The 20,155-nt window shown below is 34.3% G+C and overlaps 3 protein-coding genes across 4 annotated transcripts; 2 read left to right on the top strand and 1 right to left on the bottom strand.

Moving 5' to 3' along the window:
- Positions 1–23: 23 nt before the first annotated feature.
- On the top strand, positions 24–2,789 carry LOC144568299 (laccase-4-like). Its single transcript, XM_078318600.1, has 7 exons — positions 24–194; positions 294–445; positions 594–838; positions 938–1,066; positions 1,248–1,777; positions 1,878–2,316; positions 2,442–2,789. Exons 1-7 carry the CDS (start codon positions 75–77, stop codon positions 2,570–2,572), a joined length of 1,746 nt encoding a protein of 581 aa, XP_078174726.1. The 5' UTR covers positions 24–74; the 3' UTR covers positions 2,573–2,789.
- Positions 2,790–10,970: 8,181 nt separating this feature from the next.
- On the top strand, positions 10,971–13,701 carry LOC144568259 (laccase-4-like). Its single transcript, XM_078318544.1, has 7 exons — positions 10,971–11,141; positions 11,224–11,375; positions 11,524–11,768; positions 11,867–11,995; positions 12,182–12,711; positions 12,812–13,250; positions 13,373–13,701. The coding sequence occupies exons 1-7, from the start codon at positions 11,022–11,024 to the stop codon at positions 13,501–13,503; spliced, it is 1,746 nt and encodes a 581-aa protein (XP_078174670.1). The 5' UTR covers positions 10,971–11,021; the 3' UTR covers positions 13,504–13,701.
- Positions 13,702–14,016: 315 nt separating this feature from the next.
- LOC144568510 (PTI1-like tyrosine-protein kinase At3g15890) lies at positions 14,017–18,295 on the bottom strand. 2 transcript variants are annotated; one of them, XM_078318871.1, is made up of 9 exons: positions 18,093–18,295; positions 17,854–17,966; positions 16,730–17,161; positions 16,226–16,312; positions 16,066–16,136; positions 15,554–15,633; positions 15,076–15,217; positions 14,815–14,976; positions 14,017–14,742 (listed from the first exon to the last, which is right to left on the bottom strand). In XM_078318871.1, the coding sequence occupies exons 1-9, from the start codon at positions 18,203–18,205 to the stop codon at positions 14,344–14,346; spliced, it is 1,599 nt and encodes a 532-aa protein (XP_078174997.1). In that variant the 5' UTR covers positions 18,206–18,295; the 3' UTR covers positions 14,017–14,343. The 2 variants fall into 2 exon arrangements, with proteins under 2 accessions (XP_078174997.1, XP_078174998.1); XM_078318872.1 differs by having other exon boundaries at positions 16,730–17,149; positions 18,093–18,294.
- Between the last annotated feature and the right edge of the window lie 1,860 nt (positions 18,296–20,155).

The raw sequence follows: 20,155 nt of genomic DNA, 5'->3' as shown, positions 1-20,155 counted from the left end.
CATCCCTAGTTCTCTTGCCATGCATCCTGTAAACATTTCCCTCTTGATCTTAATTTATTTTTTTCTAGAAAATAATGGCTGTTCCTTCTTCTTTTCTCTTGACACTCCTTGTTTTTTCATGCATCATATTATTCATCTTTCCTGCTACAATAAAGTCTCATAAAACTGGCAGTACAAGACACTATCAGTTTGATGTGAGTTTACATGCTGCTAACCCTCTAAACAAAAATTATTCTCAGTTTTGATTTTTTTTTTTTTTTTTTTGGAATAATATTAGTTAACTGTAATTACAGGTTCAAATGACGAATGTGACGCGTCTTTGTGAAACCAAGAGCATTGTGACAGTGAATGGCCAGTTTCCAGGACCTGAACTTGTGGCGAGGGAAGGTGATCGGGTCATTGTCAGAGTAGTTAACCATGTCCCCTACAATATCACCTTACACTGGTAAGCCATTTTTTCTCTTCATAAATTTTAATTTTTGCATTTTGAATAAAATTAGCAGTCAAATTAGATTACTTAAGCTCATTTACTTTAGCAAAAAATGATAAACACCTGGCTCGGTTACCTTATCAATTATCCGAAAAATGTATAGGCATGGAGTGCGGCAGCTACGGAGTGCATGGGCTGATGGTCCAGCTTATGTAACACAATGCCCAATCCAGAAAGACCACACTTATGTTTACAACTTTACAATTGTGGGACAAAGAGGTACTCTATGGTGGCATGCACATATCTCATGGCTTCGCTCGACTATTTATGGGGCTATCATCATCCTACCTAAACTCGGTGTTCCTTATCCGTTTGCAAAGCCTTACAAGGAAGTCCCCATCATTTTCGGTACATTGATAATTAATGCCTTTTTATTCATACATTGTTAATTTGAATTGCCTTTTTTACTTGCATGATTTTACAAAATATTTATTTCAAATGTGTAAGGTGAATGGTGGAAAGCTGACACAGAACAAGTTATCAGCCAGGCTCTACAAACCGGTGGAGGACCAAATGTTTCTGATTCATATACCATCAATGGTCTTCCTGGTCCGCTATATAATTGCTCCGCAAAAGGTTCGAAAATATCACGATGTTTCATTCTTCATTTTCTTTACAATGTAAACTAGCCTTTATTGCTATGCATCTATATATAGCAGCATGAAAGATATATGATATATCTATGGCTAATTAAAACATTTAACTCTATTTTGCGCCTTCCTTATATCCTAATTTGATCATAACAAACCAACTGCAGACACATTTAAGATCAAAGTGAAACCTGGCAAGACATACCTCCTTCGCATTATCAATGCTGCCCTCAATGATGAACTGTTCTTCTCAATAGCCAATCATTCTCTTACAATCGTTGAAGTCGATGCAGTTTATGTAAAACCCTTTGCTACAGAAACAATATTGATAACCCCCGGTCAGACCACAAATGTCCTTCTTACAGCACACACACAATACCCGAATGCAAATTTCTATATGGAGGCAAGGCCGTACGTCAGCGGTCAAGGAACCTTCGACAACTCCACTGTTGCAGGAATTCTCGAGTATGAGAACCCAAAAAGCATTTATTCGTCTAGTTTTAACAAGAACCTACCACTTTATAAGCCAACATTGCCAGCTTTAAATGACACTTCGTTTGCAACAAATTTCAATAAGAAACTGAGAAGTTTGGCCAATGCTCAGTATCCCGCAAATGTACCCGAAATTGTTGATCGACAATTCTTCTTTACAGTCGGTCTTGGAGAAAAACCGTGCCCTCCAAATGAAACATGTCAGGTTAGCACTTTTATGTAATTATTATGTTATATTTGTTGTCTGATGGTAAATCATAATATTTTACAAAAAAACAATTACTAATTATTTTTTACTATAAAAGGGTCCAAATGGAACAAAGCTTTCAGCTTCAATAAATAATGTATCCTTCATTCTTCCAACAACGGCACTCCTCCAATCTCATTTCTCTGGAAAATCAAAAGGTGTGTATGGATCGAACTTCCCAATTATGCCCCTCATGCCATTCAACTACACTGGAACTCCTCCAAACAACACATTTGTTACCAATGACACCAAAGTTTTGGTAGTTCCATTCAATACAAGTGTCGAATTAGTGATGCAAGACACGGGCATTATAGGCGCCGAAAGTCACCCCTTGCATCTTCATGGATTCAATTTCTTTGTTGTCGGGCGAGGGTTTGGCAACTATAACCCAGCTAAAGACCCGGCAGGGTTCAATCTAGTAGACCCTGTTGAGAGAAACACAGTTGGGGTTCCACCTGGTGGTTGGGTGGCTGTTCGTTTCCTTGCCGATAATCCAGGTCTTCTAATTTTACTTAATTTGATATTTTTTTCTTATTCACAACTCAACTTGAATTTAGATGGCTCTTTTTATTTTCTAAATCTGAAATTATCAATTTAAATTGTTACGAGATTTTGTATATAGGTGTCTGGTTCATGCATTGTCACTTGGAAGTGCACACCAGTTGGGGTCTCAGGATGGCATGGCTTGTGTTAGATGGAAGCCTCCCTAACCAGAAGCTGCCTCCACCACCATCTGATCTTCCCAAATGCTAAACTGCAAAAGACTCAAAGATCAAGGTCCATTTTGTAGAAGATTAATAATCGAGGGAGATATATGTTTGGATTCTTTTGAGTGTTTTTTTTTCAATAATTTTGGTTGAACTTACTAACTTGGTGTTGTTAATGATATATATTAGCTTTTATGTTTTCTTGGATGAACAAAGACTGATGTAATATATATTGAAACTTTATAATTTTGTCTAGTAAACTTTATAATTTATGCATGCATCAATACTTTCCGGCCCTTCATATAAAATGAAATTACACTACACTAGATTAGTAGATTATCCACCCTTTCAATCTCATGTATTTGGCTCTGCTCCTATTGGTGTAGTAGCAACAGAAGGAACAAGCAACAAATGAAAAACAATGTATTGACTAGAAAGGGATTCCGTTCTTTATCAACAATTATGTTGGCAACAATTCGTTACCAACCATCAATAAAAGAAAGAAAGGGATTCGGGCTGTGGGTTATATGTTGAGAAATTCAAAACAACATATATAATCAGCGATCATAGTTTGTAGTTGGTGCCGTTTGGTGCTGGAAGAAGGATATTCCCCTGGATGGAGGTGGCAGCGACAACAGCTCTGACAATGCTTTTGCTACATTTTGTTTGTGAACTACCTAATATTGTGTGTATGGTACAGTCTCTGCTCACAAAGAACCGTTATTCCTAGTAATACTGATATTGCAGGTTCCTTCCTCAGATGTTAGATGTTGAGGAAATACCTACATGATCAAGAATAAAGTGTCATTGTCAAAACTCAAACAATATTTGTTCTATATTTTGAACTGTAGCCACTACCAATATTTCAAAATAAAAAGGGACAAAAATCAAAGAATGAAAAGTTCGAAGAAAAGATCTGTTCTTGAGGATTAAACATATATATATGCGATGATGTTGACGCGGACTTCCCACCTTTTTCTGTTTATTTTGCAAGTTCGGTAGAATTATGCAAAACTAGTCAAGTGCATTTTCATTTAGGTGAATGTTTTCTCTGAAATTTATATGATCGAGTGTAATTATTATAATTTATCTAGTTTATTTTATTTAGCAAAAGTCAGTCTTAAATTCTTAATTAAATTAGGTACCGACTATTTTGATTGGAATTAGTAATTGTGTGATTTTTTAGTTCATCCTATAAAATATTAATCAACTCAATACCTGTTATGTGATTCTTTTGTTCATTTTATTCCAAATATTACTTCATATTTGGATAAACTTATATTACAACAATTTTGAAAGAATAAACTAAAGCATGATAAGAATAAACTTATAGTACATAAGTTGTAGTAATTAATTAATGCATTTACAACATGCTCTATGCGTCTTAGATAATTTTTTTTTTATTGAATTGGAGTCTTGTTTGGAGCGATTAAAGTAGCTATACTAAATGTATGTAATACTTGTCAAAAAAATTATTTCATCAATTTCAGAAGTTGAAATATATTCTTATGTATCATAAAATGCAGAAATACATTTTCAGCATGTTGCTTGTATATATCTTAGATATTTTTTAAAATATCCTAGGCTCATTTGAAGTTATTAAATCGCCAAAATTGACATTTTATTAGAGTGACTTCAAAAGTATAGATTATTTGCACCACACAACATGTACGTAGTAAATCATCGTCTTGAACATCATGTGCATCATTCAAAACGGATTTGATTAATACTGGCTTCATTTCTAGTGATTAAATTCGCCAAAACATGTTAGATATACATCAAATATTGCCAACTTCTTGTAAGCATATTTATAAAAATCACTTTTGAAAGTGTACATATATTTTTACTCGTCGACACACTGTGAAAAATGCATTTTCAGCATGTTGCATGCAGCAATTTTTTATTTTATTTTACTCTGAGTTATTTCCTGTTATTTAATTGCCACAGATGCACTTATGTAAAACTCGCAAAAATATTTATCGGTTCAATATCAAACTAGAAATACTTTTTTATGCATCATAAAAATGTAGGAATGCATTTAGAGCACAGTATGCATCTTAATTATCCGTTTTTTTTTTCCTACCACTCGAATAATCAGATTTCAGATTCCGCCACGTTCGCACTGTGGATCTGCGGACTGACCCGCTCGCGCCCTGACCTGCTCGCGTGACCCGTTCGCACCGTGGATCTGTGCACTGACACGCTCACTTTGACCCGCTTGCGTCATGACCCGCTCGAGTGACCCGTTCGCACTGTGGATCTGCGCACCGACCCGTTCGCACCGTGGATCTGCGGACGGGTCAACCCGTTCGCAGATCCACGGTGCGAACGTGGCGGAATATGAATTCCGATTTTTCGGATAGTATTCATTTAATTCTGATTTTTGAGGGTGGTATGCAAAAAAAAAACGGCTTAATTATACGTTTTTTTTACTGATTCTAAACTCATTTCAGGTGATGAGATCCTCAATATATATAACCAAATAGTTGTCTAAATATTTATTAGATTACTACAAGTAATATATTGTTTTTTTTTTTAGAGTATATATAGTGGGGGTCAAGTCCTAATATTTCATGTATAGATCGAGACGCAAATTGGGTCAATTTTACATGGAGTGGACAGTTTACTGAGTAATGGAAATAAACAAAATGAAAACAAGGAGAAAAAAAGAAATGAAAGAAAGAATCCAGTTTAGCTAAAAACCAAATAGAATTGCAAAGTGAAAGTGTGGCTGTCATGGTAATCGCCTTAACCAGCAAAGCGCTCTCAGTCGCTGATGTCAATTTATAGCAGAACCAGTTATTAGATTCTTAAAAATAGGTTTAATACATGCACAATTTAAGGAGCACTATATATCAAAGAACATGATAAGTTTGTACAGGTCAAACTTTCCATAAATGAAAATTCTATTAAAACAACATAGGCGCGTCATTACTTCCGTACACATCCAAATAATTATGCCATCTATATATGAGTCTTAGATGCATTCTAAAATTAGAGTACTATTTCAGGAAACAAACAATTTTGGATGATAATTTTATAAAATTACTTTCCATAAATATAATAAGAGCAACTTTTAATTAGTTATATATTGAGGAAATATATTCATATAACATTCTTCTCTGTACACACCAAAACTTATAAGTTATTCGGATTGAGAAAAGAGAGGAATATGCAGACAACCAACTATAGATTTCTTGTTCCGGAGATGACTTCACACAACATGCAACGACCATACTATTTGGTTCATCTATGGAACCCATCATATGGAGCATATGTCATACCATCACCGTACATGGGAACTGTACCACACCCATCATATGGGGCAATTACTGCACCTCAGCCCTTGCCGCCTTATCATACACGCCCACAATATCTACCTTATGTTCCATCCATGCATTACAGTTTACCCTCACTGCAACATCATCCCGTCACAGTTCCAATTGGTCCTCGTCCGTCAAGTATACCTGGGTGGCAGCGAAGTGCCAACATACCTCCAAGGCAAAACCGCAGCTACATACCATCATGGCAACGCCGTGCCAACATACCACCAAGGCAACGCCGGAATTACGTGTCAGTTATGGAAGGTGGTCCAACTGCTCTTTCTTATGCAGATAGGGTGCAACCACAACCGTCAGGTGAACCTGAGCTTGTGATTGTTGACCCACCACCTCAGGTGCTAGAGATCGACGATGTGATTCAAGGTGGTGGCACCCCTACTTCCGAACACGCCCTCAAATCCTTGCCATCTGTTATAGTTTCGTTGGATGATGACGATGCGGACTGTGTCATTTGTTTCGACAAGATGTGCTCGCACAATGATAAAGACATTACAAAGCTGCCATGCGACCACCTTTTCCATAGACATTGTATTGTGCATTGGCTCAGCAGCAACAACACATGTCCTATCTGTCGATTCATGCTCCCCACAGATGTAACAACACATCAAGTGTGAGGGTACGTAGTTGGCGGGTTAGCGGGCTTCTTATGTGCTTTTTTTGTGAATTATTTAGTTTTATGTAGTTTAATGAACTCTGTTGTTTTCATTTCCTTGCGCTACCAATGCAAATTTATAATTTTATATGTGTAAATTATGCTTTGTTTTAATATTTGTTAATATGGAAAAACGGGGCCATCTTTAAAGGCAAGAGGATGTCATCTTGGATGCTTGCTAATATGTAAAAGAAGCAGGATTGTGGCTCAAGGTGTGTGGCAAATTTAGCAATCAAAGGCGTAATAGAGCTAGGCCTGACGTTTTGATGTCAGAAGATTTTGTGCCAAGGGGAATTGGTTAATTTTTAACCATTTCATGCAATTTTTAAGGCACTCTTCTTAAACATCTACTAATTCATTTTTTGTAGCGACTACCAAGATTTCAAAATAAAAAGAGACAAAAATCAAAGAATGGAAAGTTTGAAAAGTTTGAAGAAAAGAACTGTTCTTGAGGATTAAACATATATATATGCGATGATGTTGGCGTGGACTTCCCACCTTTTCTGTTTATTTTGCAAGTTCGGTAGGTATGATGCAAAACTAGTCAAGTGCATTTTCATTTAGGTGAATGTTTTCTCTAAAATTTATATGATCGAGTGTAATTATTATAATTTATCTAGTTTATTTTATTGAGCAAAAGTCAGTCTTAAATTCTTAATTAAATTAGGTGCCGACTAGTTTGATTGGAATTAGTAATTGTGTGATATTTTTTGTTCATCCTATAAAATTTTAATCAACTCAATACCTGTTATGTGATCCTTTTGTTCATTTTATTCCAAATATTACTTCATATTTGGACCAACTTACATTACAACAATTTTGAAAGAATACACTAAAGCATGATAAGAATAAACATATAGTACATAGTAATTAATGCATTTACAGCATGCTCTATGCGTCTTAGATAACTTTTTTTTTTTTTATTGAATTGTAGTCTTGTTTGGAGTGATTAAAGTGGCTATATTAAATGTACGTAATACTTGTCAAAAGAATTATTTCATCAATTTCGGATGTTGAAATATATTCTTACGTATCATAAAATGTAGAACTACATTTTCAGCATGTTGCTTGTATATATCTTAGATATTTTTAAAATATTCTAAGCTCATTTGAAGTTATTAAATCATCAAAATTGACATTTTAATTCAAATATGATATACTATATTTGCATAAATATTTATTAGAACAACTTCGAAAGTATAGATTATTTGCGCCACACAACATGTACGTAGTAAATCATCGTCTTGAACAAATGTGTTGTTTAATTGGAGGATGTGACAATAATTTATTAATCTAAAATTAGGTATACTCTGAAAAATTGCATGAACGTGTAGTCCTGACAGAACTTTCAAAAAGATTTACCCTTTGTATTGTACAACGACCAAAATATAACTTAAGAAAAGGAATTGGATCAAGCATCCCTGATAAGCCAAAATTGTATCTATTTAAACCTAGGGTTAGGTATGTAAATTAAGCCAAGTTTTGGTTAAATTAGTTTAAATTAGGTTTAATTAGGTTAGAAATGTCAAAAAGTTCAAGTTACTGTCCTAGTTATGTTTGTTTTACAGGTAATCAAGTGTTTGGACCTTAACGAAGCAAAACGGGTGAGTTAGCACGAAGAAATGAGCTTCTGCCAACATTTATTGCGGCCCGAAATGGAGTTATTGCGGCCCGCAACGCACTGTAGCAGTCAGCCAAAAATAGAGTCTGAAATTAAAACGGCCATAACTTTTGACTCGTAACTCCGATTTAGGCTTGTGACCACTTTTTGGAAAGCTAACGAGAAGATCTACAACCTGAAAATATAAAAGGAATGTATTGCGACCCGCAAGGACTTTTATTGCGGCCCGCAAGGACCTCTTCAGAATTTTTCTGCGCAGTCTGTTAACTGCTACAGTACATTGCGGCCCGCAATTAGGTCGGTTCAGAGTCCGAATTTGCTATTTTTGGTTGGTTATTTCTAGGTTTTAGAAGGGGCTATAAATAGGAACCTGTAGAACAGATTGGGGGACGTTTTTTAGGCAGAATTTCTAGGGTTTCAACAAGGAAGAGCAAGGAAAAGCTAGAAGAGAGAAGAAGGAAGAAGAGATCATTGATCAATCGGTTTTATTATTTTCTTTCCTTTGAAACTCTTTTATTCTTTTGATTTGATTTGTATCTTAGCCATGGCTGGCTAAGGGCTTTTCTAGGGTTGATTAGGGTTGTACTTGAAACTTTTGTTATGATTTAGTTGGTTTTATTTTATATATTCTTGTTCTTTGTTATGATCTATTCTTTATTTTAATTGATTGTGAGGACTTAATCGAAATCACATGAAACTCTAGGATTTGGTATTTGCAATTGAGAAATTGAATATTAGGTCCAGACCATAAGGAATAGAGTATTTGATAGGCTAGGTACCGAGAGGTGACGCTTGTCTTATACGGGCTTTACCTAATAGTTTAGAGAATTGTGCCAAGTACCGAGAGGTGAAAGATGGTTTTCTAGATTTATTGGGACAGTAAGAACTTAATGACTTTAGATTAGGGTAGCCAAGTACCGAGAGGTGACGTTTATTCTAATTTAAAGATGGTATTAATATAGAGATATCACTTTGTACCTACAACACCCAACTGTGCCTTCATAACTAGAAGAACAAATTTAATAAACCAATTAGTCATGACACTAGTGGATAGGAACCCTAAGAAACCCTAATTTCTCATTCTTGTTAAAAACCTAATTTTGCTTTAAAGACTTTAGTTTAATCACAACCAAACCATCCTAAAAACAAACAAATTCCTTTTATTCTCTTTTACTAAATTAAATTGATTAGGTTAGACTTGAAATTTCGACTTGTCCCTGTGGAGACGATCCCTAAGTACTACTTGACAAGGTTGTACACTTGCAACCAAATTGAGTGTAAATTAGAATTTATTACTTGTGTAGTAATAATTCACATCAATCCCTCTCTTGATTGGATGGAGATGCACTTGGTCTGAGAAGGTACCGAAATATTAAAAAAAAAAATGTGCTTTTCAAGTCAAAGAGGGTTCTACGTACCAATCAACTATAGACGTTATTATATTGTACACCCTGAAATACCTTTCATCTTTAATTTGACACTAGACAAGGACACCTTAAAGCATGTGATCATCCCTTTCTGAAGTTATAGATCTAGTTTATCGATAAAAAAAAATCCCCAAATTTTTATTAATACCATTTCAAAAAAGAAAAAAAAGAAAAAAACTAAACACCACTGAAATTAGATAATTAAAAAAATACTAGGACCTCCAAATCCATCTGCAGCCCCTGATTAAAAATCTAAATATCAGTATATTACAGTGCATTTTTGAGTTTTTGGGGTCCTCAAGAATGGAGCTATAGATTGACTTAAAAGCCTTGATATTTTTTGAATTCCTAATAATTTTTTTTTTGACAATGAAATTAATAAAAATTTCGGTAAAAAATCAGTCCATGCATGTCTAACAAACTTAAAATATGTTGGAGAATGACTTGATGCTAGAAATTAGAAAAGGGAAAACGTTAGTCAATGAAATAGGTATTTTGGACCGAAACTGTTACATATCGTGTACATGATATCATAAAATAAATAAAAAGTATAATTCTGATCACATTATTGTAAAAAATATAAAATATTAATTAAATAAAAATATAAATATCATATCAATTTTGTCCTAAATTACTAATTCAGAACCATAAAAAATGATGGGTAAATCAAATTTATCTTAAATTACTAAATAAAAATATATAAAATGTTACATAAATCAATCTAATCATAATAGTAAAATTTATATAATTATATTTACAAAGAAAATCATAATATTTAATTTTATATTTATAAATCACTAAGGCCTGGTACGAAACAACTTCTATGAATCGGTATCCTTGTACATCCGATATGCAAACAATATTTTTTTTATCCGTACTTACATGCTAAGTTAACAAAAACAATTCTTATTAACAATGATGTCTCAAACAAACAATAGCCAATCCAATTAATTTATAATTAATTAAAAGTATGGGGGTAAAAATTTTAACAGATCAGTTTTGGCTTCCTGCAGGGCACAAACCATCTGCAGCAATGTCTAAATTCTATAGTACGTGCCCTGTATGAAGTCAAAACAATTCTGTTAAAATATTTACCCAAATATGTAAACCTACATAGGAAGTTCCAACAACGCTTCTACTTAGCACCAGCAGTAATTTTCCAAAGGTTAATATAGGCATTATACTATGAATTCGTGATAAATTAAAGAATGCTGGCATGCATTAAATAATGGTCAAAATGAGCTGGGATTGACTTTAGCAACACTCTAAGCTATGCTTAGTCTGGGTCTCAGCTTAACGTTTAAGTTGGCACTTCTCATTTCACCAAACATATATCCTCCATTTTAATAAATTTAAGGTATTTCCTTATATATAGTCATCCCTAGTTCTCTTGCCATGCATGCATCCAGTAAACATTTCCCTCTTGATCTCAATTTATTTTTTTCTAGAAAATAATGGCTGTTCCTTACTCTTCTCTCATGACAGTCCTTGTTTTTTCATGGATCATATTATTCATCTTTCCAGCTACAATAAAGTCTCAGAAAACTGGCCGTACAAGACACTATCAGTTTGATGTGAGTTTACATGCTGCTAACCTTGAAAACAAAATTTTGCAAAAAAAATATTTTGGAATATATTCATTAATCGTAATTACAGGTTCAAATGACGAATGTGACGCGTCTTTGTGAAACCAAGAGCATTGTGACAGTGAATGGCCAGTTTCCAGGACCTAAACTTGTGGCGAGGGAAGGTGATCGGGTCATTGTCAAAGTAGTTAACCATGTCCCCTACAATATCACCTTACACTGGTAAGCCATTTTTTCTCTTCATAAATTTTAATTTTGGCATTTTGAATAAAATTAGCAGTCAAATTAGATTACTTAAGCTCATTTAAGTTAGCAAAAAATGATAAACACCTGGCTCGGTTACCTTATCATTTATCCGAAATATGTATAGGCATGGAGTGCGGCAGCTACGGAGTGCATGGGCTGATGGTCCAGCTTATGTAACACAATGCCCAATCCAGAAAGACCACACTTATGTTTACAACTTTACAATTGTGGGACAAAGAGGTACTCTATGGTGGCATGCACATATCTCATGGCTTCGCTCGACTGTTTATGGGGCTATCATCATCCTACCTAAACTCGGTGTTCCTTATCCATTTGCAAAGCCTTACAAGCAAGTCCCCATCATTTTCGGTACATCGATAATTAATGTTTTTTATTCATACATTGTTAATTTGAATTGCCTTTTTTACTTGCATGATTTTACAAAATATTTATTTCAAATGTGTAAGGTGAATGGTGGAAAGCTGACACAGAACAAGTTATCAGCCAGGCTCTACAAACCGGTGGAGGACCAAATGTTTCTGATTCATATACCATCAATGGTCTTCCTGGTCCGCTATATAATTGCTCCGCAAAAGGTTCAAAAATATCACAATATCATATCATTCTTCTTTTTATTTACAATGTAAACTAGCCTTTATTGCTATGCATATATATATAGCAGCATGAAAGATATATGATATATATATATGGCTAATTAAAACATTTAACTCTATTTTGCGCCTTCCTTATATCCTAATTTGACCATAACAAACCAACTGCAGACACATTTAAGCTCAAAGTGAAACCTGGCAAGACATACCTTCTTCGCATTATCAATGCTGCCCTCAATGATGAACTGTTCTTCTCAATAGCCAATCATTCTCTTACAATCGTTGAAGTCGATGCATTTTATGTAAAACCCTTTGCTACAGAAACAATATTGATAACCCCCGGTCAGACCACAAATGTCCTTCTTACAGCGCACACACAATACCCGAATGCAAATTTCTATATGGAGGCAAGGCCGTACGTCAGCGGTCAAGGAACCTTCGACAACTCCACTGTTGCAGGAATTCTCGAGTATGAAAACCCGAAAAGTATTTATTCGTCTAGTTTTAACAAGAACCTACCACTTTATAAGCCAACATTGCCAGCTTTAAATGACACTTCGTTTGCAACAAATTTCAATAAGAAACTGAGAAGTTTGGCCAATGCTCAGTATCCCGCAAATGTACCCGAAATTGTTGATCGACAATTCTTCTTTACAGTCGGTCTTGGAGAAAAACCGTGCCCTCCAAATGAAACATGTCAGGTTAGCACTTTTATGTAATTATTATGTTATATTTGTTGTCTGATGGTAAATCATAATATTTTACAAAAAAACAATTACTAATTATTTTTTATTATAAAAGGGTCCAAATGGAACAAAACTTTCAGCTTCAATAAATAATGTATCCTTCATTCTTCCAACAACGGCACTCCTCCAATCTCATTTCTCTGGAAAATCAAAAGGTGTGTATGGATCGAACTTCCCAATTATGCCCCTCATGCCATTCAACTACACTGGAACTCCTCCAAACAACACATTTGTTACCAATGACACCAAAGTTTTGGTAGTTCCATTCAATACAAGTGTCGAATTAGTGATGCAAGACACGGGCATTATAGGCGCCGAAAGTCACCCATTGCATCTTCATGGATTCAATTTCTTTGTTGTCGGGCGAGGGTTTGGCAACTATAACCCAGCTAAAGACCCGGCAGGGTTCAATCTAGTAGACCCTGTTGAGAGAAACACAGTTGGGGTTCCACCTGGTGGTTGGGTGGCTGTTCGTTTCCTTGCCGATAATCCAGGTCTTCTAATTTTACTTAATTTGATTTTTTTTTCTTATTCACAAAACTTGAATTTAGATGGCTCTTTTTATTTTCTAAATCTGAAATTATCAATTTAAATTGTTACGGGATTTTGTATATAGGTGTCTGGTTCATGCATTGTCACTTGGAAGTGCACACCAGTTGGGGTCTCAGGATGGCATGGCTTGTGTTAGATGGAAGCCTCCCTAACCAGAAGCTGCCTCCACCACCATCTGATCTTCCCAAATGCTAAACTGCAAAAGACTCAAAGATCAAGGTCCATTTTGTACAAGATTAATAATCGAGGGAGAGATATGTTTGGATTCTTTTGAGCGTTTTTTTTTTCAATAATTTTGGTTGAACTTACTAACTTGGTGTTGTTAATGATATATATTAGCTTTTATGTTTTCTTGGATGAACAAAGACTGATGTAATATATATTGAAACTTTATAATTTTGTCAAGTAAACTTTATAAATTATGCATGCATCAATACTTTCCGGCCCTTCATATAAAATGAAATTAATTTATCCACCCTTTCAATCTCATCTATTTGGCTCTGCCCCTATTGGTGTTGTAGCAACAGAAGGAACAAGCAACAGATGTAAAACAATGTATTGATTAGAAAGGAATTCTGTTCTTTATCAATATAATTGTTGGCGACAATTTGTTGCCAACCATCAAAACAAGAAAGAAAGGGATTCTGTTCTTTAAAATTTTTGTCTTATTTTCTCATGCCACGTCATATTCAAAGGACTAACAGTGCATCTGATATTTCAAAATTCACACATCTTTTGGTAATTAAATATATAATATCATAAAAATAATAAAGAATAATACACTAAAGTTACAACAAATATATATCAAAATCCTACAAAACATAAGTCTACGAGATTATTTGTAACCTCAAACTAGCACAAATATTTCAATCATTAACTCTCGTCGCAGTTTTATTATTGAGCTGGGGCAGGGCCAATTTCTTCAGTTACATACTTGCCACTAGAATAAATGCAAGATTTCAAATTATCTTGTATGTCATATCATAAATTTACACCTATATAGACATCTTTCTAGTAGAAAGAACTCAAAGTGAATCAAGCTGGGGCCGGAGTGACATGTGTGATTGCATGTCTAAGAGGAGCTTCATCGTCAGAGATAGCAGAGTAGTATTCCGGAGCATCAAAATAAGCACTTTGGTTAGTGTACGAGATGGCGTTGTCAATCGATCCAACATGACTTCCAATTTGGTGACTGGTGTTTGCTGAGCTGTTTCTGTTGATGTCAGCATTGTCAGACAAATGTAGGTCAATACAAGCCGTCATGTATTCAGTTTCTATACCAGCCGAAAAACTTCTTGTGCTCTCTGTTCTAACATGTTCTGAATTACTAGATGAGGTGCTGAATGTATCAGGACAAGAGAGATTGCCAGAGCTCTGAATAAGTTCTTCACTAAGAGTGTCCGCAGTTGCTATGCCTTCTAATACCAGAACAACCTGATAAGTAAATCTGTTAATTTGGGACCATAATACAATTTTTCCATAATTAGTAGTAATCAGATTACATACTTGACTCATAGGTGGCCGAGCTTGTGGTGACCGACGCACACAAGCAAAAGCGCAAGTAACCATAAGCTTCATTTCCTCAAGGTTGTAGTCAGTTGCAAGTCTTGGATCGACAATTTTGTTATAATTATCATCCGCTAGTGCTTTAAGTAGCAACGGCCACACCTATAGAGAAAAAGTACCGAGTTTATTTTTTTCCAGAATTTACAATTCAAAACCCATTTTTTATGCTATTTTCAGCATTTTTTGGTTAAGGGAAGTTACCCAATCAGCTAAACATTCTGTAGATGAATCTGTATGAACAAGTGGTCTTTTGCCAGTAATCAGCTCCAAAAGCACTACTCCATATGAGTAAGTATCAGATTTTTCTCTAATTTCGCCCATAGCAATTTCTGGTGCAAGGTACCTAATTTAATTAATTAAGTAATTAATGACATTAGAAAAATTAATGAATATTTTCATGTGTTATATAGCTTCACAGAGAATTTGTGCAAGCCAACTTCCATAAATCAAAATTGTAATGAATAAAACAATGATTTTCTCTAAATTAGATGAACACTATGATAATCTTCTGGTTTGTTGTCACTATAATTTTATACCTTTATTAATATATTTTTTTTTACAAATTTAAAAGACGAGTAATGTAGCAAATTAAATGAGAAATTGGGGGTCAATTTTCCTCAATAATTCTGATGTTTTCATCATGAAAGGAGAATGTGCAAGTACCAACAGAGTCACATACCCACGAGTCCCAACAAATTGTGTAGCACAAACATGCGTTTCACCGTCAGGAAAGAACTTTGCTAGCCCAAAATCGGCAACCTGTTTTCACGACAAGACCATAAAGTAGCACCATTAGGACTCAAGTTTTTTATACAACTTAATTTAATGCTTTTTGGTTATCATCAGTCATAATTTGTTGTTTCATACTCAAAGGTTGAAACGAATAAAACACAGAGTTTACTCACAATCAAGAAATTGTATAAATTAGACTGCCCTTTCAATATATTATGGTTTGTCTTCTTTTGGGTATCACCATGTCTACAAAAAATATTTCACCAAGGATAACAATGCAGTCCATGTCTACTAATGAAGTCGGACAAAAAGAGATTGCAGTGTCTACTGATTCTAAGAAGTTTGTACTGAGTATAACAGAGAGATTAGTTTATTCATAATGCTAGTGAACTGATTCCTGTTCTAAATAAATAAATATAATGCCAATTTTGAATAATTTTAGGCAAAAAGGTTCAGTACCTTTGCTTCGAAGGAGTTTTCTAGTAAAATATTTGCTGCCTTGATATCACGATGAATAATCCGAGGTTGGCCTAAGAGAAATAGATCCAAAAAGAATTGAGTTTATACTTACAATAAATATATTAGGGAATAAATAAGGTAAAGAAAGTAAGCAACTAACAATCTTCATGCAAGTATGACAGTGCTTTTGCTGAACCAAGTGCTATCTTCAATCTAGTAGGCCAGTCTAAAAATGATTCACGTGTCTCTGTTTAACAGCAGAAATAGAAAGTCTCAAAAACTGAGTTTTATGTTGAAGCAAAAATAAATTAAACAGAAGGACCTCAACCTGGTTTTGATGGAAAGATCCTAGACCAACTTTCTTTTCAATAAAAAAAAAAAAAACAGAGAACAACCTTATGTGCTAATTTAAGTTCTAGGTAACACAGAGTCAACTTCTGAAATTCGTCAATTACGTATTGAGGTTTAATTCTGAAATATCTAGACAGTATGTGCTAATAACAGAGTAAGTAACTAGTACCAAAGAACAAACTTGAAGATATCCAAACATAGAAAAAATTATATATAATTTTTTTTTATACTATAGAGCACTAGCCATGAGATCATCAATAATTGACATCGAATAAGCTAACAGAATAACAGTTAATATCAGAAAAATTCTTACCATGCAAATGGAAGTGCAAAGTATTATTGGTGACATATTCACACACAAGCATCCTCTTTTCCTGTGTAATGCAGCACCCAATTAACTGGACAAGATGCCGATGGTGCACTCGGCTAAGTACATCAACTTCCACAATGAAATCACGTGCACCCCACCTGCTCTCGACACTCAGCTGCTTGATTGCAACCTCTCTTCCATCCTCCAACTTTCCTTTGTAAACACTCCCAAAGCCCCCTTTTCCAATGAAGTTGTAATCACTGAAGCCATCGCTTGCAATTATCAACTCCTCATAGGTGAATCCAATTTTTGGAAAACCAAATATCACATTTTCATTCTTTGTTAAGGTAGGTTGTATTACAGTGATCCCTTTATTTTCCATCGCATTTGTAGTTTCCAAGGTTGCAACTCCTCCTCTATGTTCTGTCACATGATCTTTCTTTAAAGTTCATAAAAGTTCCCATTACTTTGAAAATAATTGAAAGCAATAAACACATAATAGTGATTTGCAGTTCTTTTTTTTTTTTTGCTTTTCAGGTTATCTTTTCCATGTAGTTTTATTTGAAGTCATTTTATTCAGATTGTACCTTTTAATAACCAGTCATTACTATTGATCAATGTTATGCAGAGTACATTCCCTGTTTAACTTTAATTCTAGATATGTAGGAATCCAGTAGTTTATCACTTTTTCTATCTAAGTGTTGAAATTAAGGATGGGCTGGAATGTTTGTTGTGTTTGCATCGCTTTTCTCAAGTTTTACTGCGGTTGTATTGGATTACCTAAATATTAGATCCGATTTATAATTTTATATAGTTTTCTAATAGTTATTGGGCATCTTGAAATTTGAATTTGGCTTTGGTAGTTGACCGGGTTTAATTGTAGGATTTGGGTTTGACATGTTTGGCTCAGAATTTGGGGATTAAAATTTTCAGATAATTGGTTTGATGGGTTTTATTATAGTATTAAATTTGAAAAAAAAAAATAGTTTTGCTAAATTCTTCAATGGTTTTCTCATTTCCATTAGAATTGTACTGGTATATGGCACTACAAGCCTATTTGTAAAAAAAAATATATATATATTTAAAGAAAAAGAGAAGGGGGTGACTTAATTAAAGAAATAGCTTACTTGTTAGCAGCCAACACTCTAGAACTTTCTTGGCGACAGAAACAAGTTGGTTTCCAGCGTTTACCAGTCCCTTTGGAAATTTCTTGACAGGAAGAACCCAAATCATGAATTCACTATGATATAAAAGAATTAAGCATATAAGATGTTAATTTCTTTCCTAAACCTCAATTTGGAGAAGCCAATTAAGATGGCCGTGTAAGTTTTCAGTTAATTTGGAAGCCTGAAATGAATGGTGTTACCCAGTGAGGCCGCAGAGAGTGGCAAGGAGAAGTAGTATACATATGAGAGGCAAGCTGATGGGGAAAGTGAGTAAAGCCCATAGCGTCTTTCCTACAGTCTTGCACCAATCCATCGCACAGTTAGTGTACTGCGTAATCGCTCGCTCTTTCTTCGTCCCCGTTCTATCTCTTGACAAGGGGGGAGGGAGACCGGAGACTTCAATCTCGCTCTTAGTCAGAAGAGAAGAGTCAAAGGTGTGCAGTGTGCTTGTAACTACATAATTTATTTATTTTATTTTTTATCATCACAAGGCCCGTAGGCATGTTAAGATTATCAAATCCACAACAGGGACTATTTGAATTCTCCGCGCCTGAAAATTGTACCCCCACCGCCCAGCCTCTTAATTTCTCTCACATATTTCTACGCAACTCTACATCATACGGTACTTCAGTATTAATTAGCTCCTTGAGGTCAAAGAACTATGCATCCATTCCCTCAACAAACTTAATTACATTATGTTGACGCCTCAACAACTTTTTTGAAGCATTCTGTTGACGTCAACTGTTGCATCATATTCCACCACAGGAGATCAAGAAGTTGAGGATAATTGGGTGAACTTTGGAGGTGTAATGTCCTCATAAAAAAGAATTGATGAGTACAACTTTAAAAAATTATCGAATTGTCGATCAATTTCAACTGTTGATTGTTTTATAAAAGAATTTATAAAAGGTTAATTTTTTTTACCACTTGAGTTTGTATTAAATGAATTTGAAACTTCAAAACAATTTCATATACAGACATTATTCATAAAGTAGATGAATTTCAATTGTTCACATTCTAGCTTTGTGAATCGTGAACAACAAAACATGCATCTCAGAATTTTTATTTGATAAACTAATATTTCTAATGTTAATTATATATTCGATAAGATCATATCTGATTTTGAAACAAATGTGTTCCGGTTATGAAAAAAAAAAAAGAGTTCGATTTTTTTTTTTATCTCATACATATAGAAAAGTTTTTTTTGGTTAGAAGAAGCATGCGATTTAATTATCACATATATGGAATATAGAGTGCTTGGATTCAGTTTTAGATACAATGTTACCATAATTTTAGAATCAATTATATTTTAAAAAACACTGAACCAACAAAAAAAATCTCCATTCACGATGATTTATTGAGAACGACCTCATTTAATAACTTTGACAAAAACAAATTCAAATTAAATTGAAACTCTGCAAAGGTAAAAAATTACAAACAGGTTGTTTGTCTTATATTGATTTGATATTCGTCAAGAACAGGAAAATAAGAATCGTCCATTTCTACAAGTCAGTAATTCCCTCAGGTACCTGACTCAATACAATACTCATAGCCGGGTCAGGAGAAATTTGGTGTCTATAATAAATATAAGAATAATTATTTGAGTATCCGCACTACAGTATCTATGCTACAGTACCGCACTTAGAATAATAATGTATTATGATTCCCACTAATTATTATTCTAAAAATATATTATATAGTCTCAACTAATTATTATTCTAAAATTTAAGTAATATCATTTCTTTATGGCCCCCACTAATTATATAGTTTATCTTTTACAGTACCCGCACTCGTTCCCACATCAATCTTACTCTAACAAAAATAGTTGACATCATAAGAATACATATTTCAGTGTATAAATATAAAAAAGAGTAGAACTAGGGTGTTCTTAAGGTCACTAAAGTGTTTGGTGAGCTTAACTACAAAACTCATCAAATCAATTTCAAATTACGAATCCGAACTGTTGGAACTCGCCAACCTTACGAGTGATGCGTCTACATGTGAAAATTTTAAACATTCAAATTAATTTAGTATAAAGTCAATTGGTCAAAATTAGAAGGTTAATAAATTAATTTTAGTGCATTCATTCTTTGAATGTATTTTGACCGCTTGACTTAATACTAAATTAATTCGAATGTTTAAAATTTTCAAATGTAGATGCATCACTCGTAAGGAAGGCGGGTTTCAACAGTTCGGATTCGTCATTTGAAACCGATTTGATGGATTTTGGAGTTAACCTCACCAAATACTTTGGTGAGCTTAA

Source organism: Carex rostrata, chromosome 17, assembly GCF_964058835.1.
Source record: "Carex rostrata chromosome 17, lpCarRost1.2, whole genome shotgun sequence".
Lineage (NCBI taxonomy): Eukaryota > Viridiplantae > Streptophyta > Magnoliopsida > Poales > Cyperaceae > Carex > Carex rostrata.
The sequence above is the reverse complement of the archived record's forward strand: the minus strand, read 5'-3'. Positions and strand labels throughout refer to the sequence as shown.